This window comes from Sinocyclocheilus grahami, unplaced genomic scaffold (genome assembly GCF_001515645.1).
Source record: "Sinocyclocheilus grahami isolate Dianchi unplaced genomic scaffold, SAMN03320097.WGS_v1.1 scaffold63.1, whole genome shotgun sequence".
Classification (NCBI taxonomy): Eukaryota; Metazoa; Chordata; class Actinopteri; order Cypriniformes; family Cyprinidae; genus Sinocyclocheilus; species Sinocyclocheilus grahami.
In genome coordinates, this window is record NW_015505242.1 from 456797 (window position 1) to 467791 (window position 10995).

The 10995-nt window shown below is 39.0% G+C and overlaps 1 protein-coding gene across 1 annotated transcript in view; it reads left to right on the plus strand.

The window, feature by feature from the left end:
- LOC107584816 (protein TANC1-like) overlaps positions 1 to 10995 on the plus strand; it is an 88353-nt gene that overhangs the window by 64929 nt on the left and 12429 nt on the right. The window contains exons 9-14 of the mRNA XM_016271584.1: positions 2040 to 2165; positions 4368 to 4652; positions 4934 to 5067; positions 7229 to 7460; positions 9170 to 9336; positions 10773 to 10988. Coding sequence (XP_016127070.1) covers positions 2040 to 2165; positions 4368 to 4652; positions 4934 to 5067; positions 7229 to 7460; positions 9170 to 9336; positions 10773 to 10988 — 1160 coding nt within the window. The remainder of the gene's footprint in view (positions 1 to 2039; positions 2166 to 4367; positions 4653 to 4933; positions 5068 to 7228; positions 7461 to 9169; positions 9337 to 10772; positions 10989 to 10995) is intronic.

The window sequence follows — 10995 nt, forward strand, 5'->3', positions numbered from 1 at the left end:
GATATCGTCCTCTTTTGGAAGGCCAAACAAAGTAGTTTCGCTTTCACTACGAAGCACATAGCTCCTTCACGACATGGCGGCGGCAACAACAATACTACAGTGAGAATAAAAGTTACGCCTTCTTTCTTTGCGTGAACATTTGGGCGGCATTATGCAAATCTTCCCACATAGCGATGTAGATATGTGGGGTCGTGTTAGAACGAGCCGTTTTAGGTAGGCGTGGCTGACTATCTCTTTGAATTTGAGACCTTAGTCTTTGCAACTTTACAGATCTTCTTTATGCACCAAGAGCTTGTAACACTCCAAAGAGAAAGGAAAAATTGAAATCGCATCATATGACCCCTTTAATATATTTCAGGTTTCTTTGATGAATACAAAGATGTTTTGTTTTTTTGTAACAGTGTAAATGTCTACTGTCACTTGTGATCAGTTTAATGCATTCGTGAAAGTGTTTTTGGGGAAAAAAATTTTTAAATTTTAAAAAAAAAAAAAAAAAAACCTTACTGACCTCAAATTTTTGAATGGTGTTTTTTTTTTGTCTTCAAGCTAGCTAGTATAAAGGTTTGCAGCTGGTTGTCTGTTTCACTCTCTCTCTGTGTGTGTGTGTGTGTGTGTGTTTTTTTTGAATGAGTCTGTTGCTGGTCTCTTTAACACAGAAGCATGTTCTGGAAGGGAAATGCTCAGTGCACAATATATTGCCTGGCTGCCTCTCCTCCTGCGGCTTGTGGAAAGCTCTGCAAGCGGGTGGCTTTGATTTCCTCTTGCTGTAAAGCTAAATAGAGAAATTGCTGTCAGATATACAGAATGACTCCAACAAAGCAAAATGTCTCCCCAAGTGCCTGTCTGTGGTGATCTTTGTCCTAAAGAGCGTTGAAAAAGGAAGCTAATGTATTTATACGTGTGCAGCTTCAAAGGGCTGGATCATGATTTTGCATTTGAGTCCCTCCACAAACAAATGCAACGTGACAAATGACAATCATTATCCCTGTGTTTATGCCCGTGTGCAGAGATTATGGGTTTCAAGTAGATTAGATTATGGGACAGGATGGGGGATTGTACAGGGATGAGTAAAATGGGAGGGGTGTAGTGTGGTGGGCAATGAAAAAGATGAATGAAATGAGCCATTGATGGATTGAATGATGATTGATGGATGAATTATGATTGAGTAATACACTCTCAGAAAAAAAGGTACAACTGGGGGGGGTAACCTTTTAAAAGGTACACTCTAAAGCAATGGTCTCCAAACTCTGTCCTGAAGTGTTTAGCTCCAACTTGCCTCAACACACCTGCCTGGAAGTTTCTAGTATATCTAGTAATGCTGCCTTCACGCAATGTCGTAATTACCGTAATTCTGATATGACAACATGTGATATTCTACTCTGAGCTGAATTATGTGTTTCTATGGCAACACTATCAACGCCAAAGCCTTCACATGCTCCAGAACTCGTAATTACAACTTGTAAGCTCGGAATGGTCTGGGAGCTACGACTTGGACCATGTAACAGCTGTACCACTTGACCACCACCAGGTTCATTTAGGCGCTACCTCTGAGTCCATGGACAGCTCAGAGTAGAATGTCACATGTTGTCATCTTGGAATTTCGGTAATTAAGACATGGCGCGAGGGCAGCTTAAGACCTTAATTAGCTGGTTCAGGTGTGTTTAATTAGAATTGGAGCTAAACTCTGCAGGACACTGGCCCTCCAGGACCGAGTTTGGAGACCCCTGCCCTAAAGGGTGTATATTGGTACTTTAGAGGTACATGTTAGTACTCAAAGTCGACATATTCATACCTTTTGAAAGGGTACCGCCCCAGTGACAGCTTTGTACCTTTTTTTTCTGAGAGTGTACAAGCCAAAAATGTTTCTCCAAAAATTGTAGCTGTGTGTATATATGAATTGGGGTGGGTGGGGGTGTTGGGTACACGTGTTCCTCCACACGTGTACCCAACACATACACGTATGTAATCTCTCTGTTGTCTGTGAGCCAAACACAACCCTAAATGACTCTCTTTCTCTCATTTCTTCTTTCTCCCTGCAGCCACTAGCAGTACTAAACTGGAGGAGCTGCGGTATCTGGATGAACAGAGGAACGCTCCCCAGCGCTCCTCCATGCGTTTACAGTGGCATGGAGCTCATACAGGGGGCCGCAATCAAGAAACTAAAGGTGCTGACTAACCGCTACAAATTGCTAAATTAAATGTAAACAATATAAGTAACTTTTATTAGTACATTTACCCTGTGAAGACTGCATGAAGCAGCAATGCATTTAACCTCCAGAATGTGACATACATCTGACATATATAAGAAGCATTTATAAAGAAAATAAATAGGGTGTTTGGGCTCCATTTTATGTTTTCATTTCAAGCCATTCAAGGCCTTATGATTCATTCTTGTGATTCATTTCATTTGAAATATGTTCTACATTGATTTGCCTGTGTGAGTTGTGTGTGTGTCTGTCTGTGTGTGGTTTATTTTAAAGGGATAGTTCACCCAAAAATGTTAATTACCCCATGATTTACTCACCCTCATCCTAGGTGTATATGGCTTTCTTCTTTCAGACAAATACAATCTGAGTTATATCAAAAAAATAATTTGGGGGTTAAAGGGTTAATAAAGGCCTTCTGAGCAGAATCAATGCATTTTTGTAATAACAATTTTATCCATATTTATTTAAACCGTAATTTCGAGCTTCCGCTAACTGTAGTACGCTTGTTTATGAGAGCGTGGCGTTCCAGCGGATGGCGTAGGACGTAGGCATAGTGTAAGCTCTGGTGAGAAGTGACGAACGTGGAAGCCTCTGAGCTGAATTATGTGTTTCTATGGCAACACTATCAACGCCAAAGCCTTCACATGCTCCAGAACTCGTAATTACAACTTGTAAGCTCGGAATGGTCTGGGAGCTACGACTTGGACCATGTAACAGCTGTACCACTTGACCGCCACCAGGTTCATTTAGGCGCTACCTCTGAGTCCATGGACAGCTCAGAGTAGAATGTCACATGTTGTCATCTTGGAATTTCGGTAATTAAGACATGGCGCGAGGGCAGCTTAAGACCTTAATTAGCTGGTTCAGGTGTGTTTAATTAGAATTGGAGCTAAACTCTGCAGGACACTGGCCCTCCAGGACCGAGTTTGGAGACCCCTGCCCTAAAGGGTGTATATTGGTACTTTAGAGGTACATGTTAGTACTCAAAGTCGACATATTCATACCTTTTGAAAGGGTACCGCCCCAGTGACAGCTTTGTACCTTTTTTTTCTGAGAGTGTACAAGCCAAAAATGTTTCTCCAAAAATTGTAGCTGTGTGTATATATGAATTGGGGTGGGTGGGGGTGTTGGGTACACGTGTTCCTCCACACGCGTCCCCAACACATACACGTATGTAATCTCTCTGTTGTCTGTGAGCCAAACACAACCCTAAATGACTCTCTTTCTCTCATTTCTTCTTTCTCCCTGCAGCCACTAGCAGTACTAAACTGGAGGAGCTGCGGTATCTGGATGAACAGAGGAACGCTCCCCAGCGCTCCTCCATGCGTTTACAGTGGCATGGAGCTCATACAGGGGGCCGCAATCAAGAAACTAAAGGTGCTGACTAACCGCTACAAATTGCTAAATTAAATGTAAACAATATAAGTAACTTTTATTAGTACATTTACCCTGTGAAGACTGCATGAAGCAGCAATGCATTTAACCTCCAGAATGTGACATACATCTGACATATATAAGAAGCATTTATAAAGAAAATAAATAGGGTGTTTGGGCTCCATTTTATGTTTTCATTTCAAGCCATTCAAGGCCTTATGATTCATTCTTGTGATTCATTTCATTTGAAATATGTTCTACATTGATTTGCCTGTGTGAGTTGTGTGTGTGTCTGTCTGTGTGTGGTTTATTTTAAAGGGATAGTTCACCCAAAAATGTTAATTACCCCATGATTTACTCACCCTCATCCTAGGTGTATATGGCTTTCTTCTTTCAGACAAATACAATCTGAGTTATATCAAAAAAATAATTTGGGGGTTAAAGGGTTAATAAAGGCCTTCTGAGCAGAATCAATGCATTTTTGTAATAACAATTTTATCCATATTTATTTAAACCGTAATTTCGAGCTTCCGCTAACTGTAGTACGCTTGTTTATGAGAGCGTGGCGTTCCAGCGGATGACGTAGGCATAGTGTAAGCTCTGGTGAGAAGTGACGAACGTGGAAGTGTAGAGGAGAGAGCAACAAATAATATAACTCTGATTGTATTTGTCTGAAAGAAGAAAGTCATATACACATAGGATGGCTTGAGGGTGAGTAAATCATGGGGTAATTTTCATTTTTGGGTGAACTATCCCTTTAACACCTGTGTTGTTTGAATCCTGCAGCTCGTCTCACGCCCTACAAACCAGTGGACATCATGCTCAAACCCCTGCTGTTTGAGGTGCCCAGCGTCTCTATGGATGCAGTGTTTGTGGGTCGGGATTGGCTGTTTCAGCGGCTGGAGGAGGTGCTTACGGGGGGAGGAAATGCCGGTGAGGGTAAAGGGGCCGTCATCATAGGTAACGTCGGTTTCGGAAAGACAGCAGTGATCTCACGGCTGGTGGCTCTCAGCTGTCATGGTGGACGAATGAGACAGATTGCTTCCAACAGCCCTGAAGCTACACCCCAGAGTAAGATGTCCCTTTAGGAATAGATTAACTTTTTGTATTTACTCCTCATATTGCAAAACTATGTGAAAAAAAACATTGTAACTCAAAAGTAGAAATTTGAAGACGTGCTGGTTTTTGATCTCCGTATTATTAAACTTCTGGATCACATGGACGCGAGGCTTTCGATGAATATGTAAACTTCAACTGAGATGTGTTAGTATCTCAGATTTTCAGACCGGCAATACCCATATGCATTGAATTAATGTAAAATAATAGGGGAATTGTGTGTGTTTGTGTTGTAGATCGAGGAGCTGATGCTCATCAAACCAATCAGCTGAACCCCCCCTCACAGAGTCCCCTCCACAGCAACAGCTGCCCCCCGACCCCAGACACACAACGGCACAGAGAGGGGGCAGTCAAACGCCTGGCTAGCAAGGTAAACACTTTAGCCTTATTTGGACAAGACTAGTTTTCCCTAAGAAGGTCAGGTAAATCCGTGTTACACAGACATACTTGTCCGTATCGACTTTGAAATAAGGAATAAATTACATGAATACATAATATATTAAAAAAGGAAAACATTTATTTTAAATTGCAATAATATTTTACAATATTACGGTTTTACTGCATTTTTAAAAATAATAAAAATGCAAATTTTTAAACTTTTTTGTGTACTATTTATTATTTATTTGTTTCATTCCAACTTTCTGGGTAAAATAACAGTTGATATTCAAGTAATACTAACTGGCATTTCATTCAGTGGAAAAATAATATTAAATCAATAAAGAGATTCCTATCTCTGAAACAGCTTGGAATGGCAACTGTAGTCGCTGGTTAGATTTGATCTGCACTTTAATTAATTGCTTTCCTTAATTATGTGAATAATGTTCTATATACTTACTTAATAATGTTCTTATATTACATATATAATTATTGTTTTTTTTTAATGGGCTTCGTGACACACATCCAAAAATGCCCACGTCCAGACAATAGACCCTTCTTTTTAATTACGTTTTTTTTTCATTTTAAAAATGGAAGCTCTTCAAAAAATTTTACAGCAAAATAAAGAGATTCCACCGAGCAGCTCTCATGTTTATTTATAAATACACATGATGTTTTGTGCGATGTTTTAGATGTGTCATTCTGTGACAGAGGCAAACTCCATGCCACTTGCATATTCAACACTTTGCTCTGTGTGCCAGTATGTGCGCATGTTTTTCCATTTACATCTGGACCTGAACCTTCTCTGTTGAGTCTTCTAGTCACGTCTTTTTAATCAGCCATCTGTCAGTGGAAAGTCATTTCAGGCCACAATTTCATTCTCACTTCTGTTCAGAAGCTTGAATTCGCCAGTATTTCAGAACGATTTGGGACTCATGATATTCAAACAAACCTTAAAGGGGTTATATCATGAGGAATTAGATTTCTCTTGATCTTTGAGATAAAAGAGCTCCATGTGCTTTGAAAACCTACAGTACTGTTACTTTCAAAACCTAAAACTTCCTCCCCAGTGGAAGAGCATTTAAATTAAGCTCCAAAATAGACTCCTGCTGTAATCCTGTACCTTCTGCAAAGATAACCATTTCAACACATGACTGCCCACATTGACACATTAATGACGTTTATTTGGTGATCAGAATCTTGGTGTGGAAATAAGGAGAGAGCAGGTTTGATCCTGTAACAGTGTAACGCATGATTTACAAAGAGCAAAGAATAAAAGGCAGAAAGAAACAAAAACGCATTGCCCTTTAAAGGAATTGTTCACCCAAAGTTGAAAATTATCACCATTTACTCACGTATGACATTGTTCTGTGGAACAAAAGAGGGATAGATTTTGAATCTGAAATTAATATAAAAGTATTCCATATGACTTTCCATATTCTGAGGTCATATTAGCATTGAAAACAGACCGAAATTGAATTCATTATTCACTTATAATCTTCCCCTCTGCTGCAACTGGATCATTGAGTCATTGAGTGAACTGACCTGAACCGGATCATTTAGAATGATTAAGAAATCATTCAAAATGTTGCTAACTGGATCAACCAATTCATTTAAAAAGATCTGAGTCAAAAGAGTGGTACATTCATGAAACAGCCATTTCTACTTCCCTCATGAATGCACCGTGGAATCAAGATATATAGATTTTCAGTGAAAATCAATTTCGGTCTGTTCCTCATCAAAGCCATCATATGACTTAATAATATAGCACACAAGTCACGTGGACCATTTTTATGGTACTTTTATGGTGCTTTTTTGTCACCTTGGAGCCTTGACCAATCCAGGGCTGTGATTCCCAAAGCATTGTAAGCAAAAGTAGATCATAAAGACCATTGTTGCTAATTGTGTCTATCTACTTAGGTTTGCAAAGCTTTTTGGAGACTGAGCCCAGAGCTGTCAGGATATTATTTCTCTGTTTAATTCGCCCTTTTGGGTTCCATAGAAAGAAAGAAAATATGAGTAGAAATTTTTAGACATTTTTGGGTGAACAATCCCTCTTTCCTTTTTGTTTTCAACCTGTCCAAAACTCCTATTTTCAATGTTTTCCCATCTGTTTTCTGTTTTTACCTCCTTCACCCCTGTTTCTTCTGTTGTAGGTGGTGGCCTATCACTATTGTCAGGCTGATAACACATACACATGCCTGGTCCCAGAGTTTGTGCACAGTGTGTCCGCATTATTGTGCAGAGCTCCTCGCCTCAATGCTTATCGAGAGCTCTTGCTCAGAGAGACACACCTGCAGAGCCTGCTCAGCTTGCGCTCCTGCGTCCAGGACCCTGCCGCTGCCTTCCGTAAGGGAGTCTTGGAGCCCCTCGCACTTCTACGCAAAGGTGAGATGCATCACATGCTACTGTCATTAATCACACCATCACATAAAAACTAAATATGTTTGCTCAGGGGTAATGGGGGGAGAAGAGCGCTCTTGCCTCATTTAATTTTGCCCAGTACGGATGTGAACAGATGGTCTTCAGAAACGGCTTGGATCACAAGGAACGACAGATGAAGGACTTAACAGGAATTTTAGAGAATGAGGCTAGAGCAAATTTCGAGCATGGAAATGAAGACATAGAACTGTCACTCTGAACTCTTGACTGAAAATCAGTGTTCCTGGTTTGTAACATCAGATTAGAGAGAATCGAGAAAAGTAAAACAGCCTTTATATTAATAATGTTGGGTAAAATTTATTACATTTTATGACAGTTTATGACAATGGGTTTATTTAGCTGTTTTTTTTTTTCTTATATAGTGCAGATCATATACAAGATGAGCCAGTCTCAGTGTCTCGTGAAACTGCACCTTTCACATGTGCTTATTTTTTGTCATGTTTTTGATTTGGTAGCTTATTGTGGTGAATATTCCATGTGTGAAAATTAGAGAAAAACTTTAGACATACAAGATAAGCAGGTAAATTTTTCACTGAGATAGTCAATGTTACTTGTCGGGTGTTTCTTCCAAAAAGGAAAAGAAAAAAATTAATGTAATCGTTTGTCAAAATGTGGCTTTGTGGCTGTTTTCAAGCTAGGCTGTGCTGGCTATTAGTTGGTTTTAATATTAATTTGTAGCCCAACAACTAATTAGGCATTGTTTTAAGATACTCTTGTAGCAAATGCAGCATAACTGTAATTATACCAGTAGTTAATGTAGTAATTTAATTCTGATTAATAACCTCAGTGTAATAGATTTTTTATTGTGGAAATATTAACAAATAATGATTGATTTGAAAAAGAAATGTTACTTTACTATAGGTGGAGATGCTTTCAATAGTAACCATGAACTTCAGCATCCATGTTCCAATAAAAAAAGCTTCTCAAAATCGGCTGTGTTTCAATCCTCTGAACTGACTGCTGAATTGCATTCAGGTTTTCTTCTATTCTGGTATTGAATGCCCTAATTTCATGATCCAATCAATTGGTGATCGATAAAATCAGGTCCTGCCCTACATTTTTTTTCTTGTTGAATATCTTATTTCACTTTGAAAAGCATCACAATATGGAAGTAATTACGTTTGCGACTTCAAAGGAATAATTCACCCCAAAATTAATATTGTGTTATCATTTATTCACCCTCATGCTGTTTCAAACCTGATTTGCTTTCTTCTGTGGAACTCAAAAGCAGATGTTAGGCAGAAAGTTTCATTTACTCTATACAATGAAAATGAATGAGGATAGGTGCTGCTTAGCTCCAAATATGAAATATTTTTCATTTGTATGTGAATTATTCCTTCAACAAATTGCATTCTGAAGAGTGCAGCTATTTATCAAGTGGCAAGTACTCAAAAATTGTGAGAGTGAGAGTTTCACTACAGACTGTAGGCACTTTTTCCTACTCAACATATGGTGAAAGAAAGCAGCATGCAGGGTTTTATTGTGCTGGTTGTTCTAAAGTCACCTAGTACATGAATTCAGCAGTACACATTGTTCCTGTTAACTTTTCAAAAGAAAAACCTGAACACACCCACGTAATGCCAGGATACAAACTCTTAACAAACTCAGGGCCCACAACGGTTAGTTCATCTAACCATGTAATTTCTGTTGTGCAGAGCGGAAGATTCCAGAAGAAGATTACATCATCCTAGTGGACGGTCTTAATGAGGCAGAGTACCACAAACCAGACTATGGAGATACCATAGCGACTTTCATCACCAAAATCATCTCCAAATTTCCTATTTGGCTTAAACTGATTGTGACCATCAGGGTCAACGTAGTGGTAAGTTTTTATTTTTTTTTGCATTGACTGCACTTTGGCTAGACTATTTTTTGCTGGTTTTAATACGAAGTAAGACTACTGAGAAGGTTTTTAATCCTCAGTGTCCTGATGTGCAATCTGAGCTTTCAGAATGGTTGCAGTGGTGAGTTTTGGATGCTGGTCAGTGGCTAGTGTTGTAGGGTGGGTGTGTGTAATCCATGTTTGATCAGAGCTGGACTCTGGCCTGCAGGAACCAAGCTTATATAAGAGGGGATAAGGGCTGTGATGCAACACCGCAGATGCTACGCATGTCCCTATACACTTTTCACACACGTACACAGTCTCTTTCTCTCTCACTCACTACTTCTCAGAGCAGTGACCTAAAAGTGCCAGACAACCCACACAACCAGGCTGCCGGTGTTTATTCTACAGCATTAATCCTGCAGTTGTTTTGAATTGAAAACATTTGTCGTGATTTGCATACAGATGATGATGAGGATGTGCAGTAAGATAAAAAATGAACAGACTTTTGTGGTCCTTGTAGTATTCATTAATTTTCCCTCTTGCAGTCATCTAGGGCACCCTGTTGTCAGTGGTTACAGCACAAAACTGTAAACTGAAAGGAACGATAATTATTCAAGAGAAGAAATAGGAGTTCTTTGGGAAGGCTGGTGGTCGTTACTCTTGTGCTGTGGTGCAGAACAGCCAGTGAAGGTTCATCCCTTAAAATCCCAGCCTTTTTTCATATTTAATTGCACGTCTTTCCATTGCAGCTGGCAGAAAGCTGTATTACCAGTATCTGAATTATGCAGGCATTGTCAAAAGTGGCCATTTTGTGTAGTTTTGATGTTTTGTAATTTATTGATCAACGTCATGTGGTGCAACCAACATGATGTCATAGCGAGGACCCCTGCAGACCCCCATGACTGTGTGTCAAGCCTCTTTATAAATATCAGATAATTTGTTTAACTTTTTATGACATGGCAAGGTTAGTTAAGATTGTAAAATGTCATGTGGTGTGACCCCCCAAAAACTTATTTTTAAATTCATAATTTGTGATATTTATAAAAGATACCTTGAAAAATACACTACCAGTCAAAAGTTTGGAATATTTGAGATTTTCTAGAAGAAGTCTCTTATGCTCACCAAGTCTGTATTTTTATTTGATCAAAAATACAATAAAAAGTGTAGTATTGTGAAATATTATTAGAATTTAGATTTTTTTATTTTATATATTGCGAAATGTAATTTATTTTTGCTGCTTAATATTGATGTGGAAACCGTCACCGTGACGGTCATTAAACATTTCTTAATTTTTCTTAAAAAATGGTATAAAGGTTTCTCAAAATCAAATGAACATATCAACATAAATACAAAAGTACATTTTCAAGAACTTGTATTTTATTTAATAACTCATTAGGGTCTTTGCGTTGGCTTTTTTGTTGATCTTCTGACAGGAAGTCACCAGTCTCTTCCCCTTTCCCATCATCTTTCTGGATGATTTCCATGACAACAAGGATATAACCTCTGACCTCACCTCCTACATCCAGCACCGTATAGACCACAGCCCTGATATCCTCAGCAACATTGCCATCAATGGCAAAGCCGACCCAGCAATCATCTCTAAACTCAGTACCCACCTGGTCGCCCGCAGCCAAGGCTCATATCTTTATTTAAAAT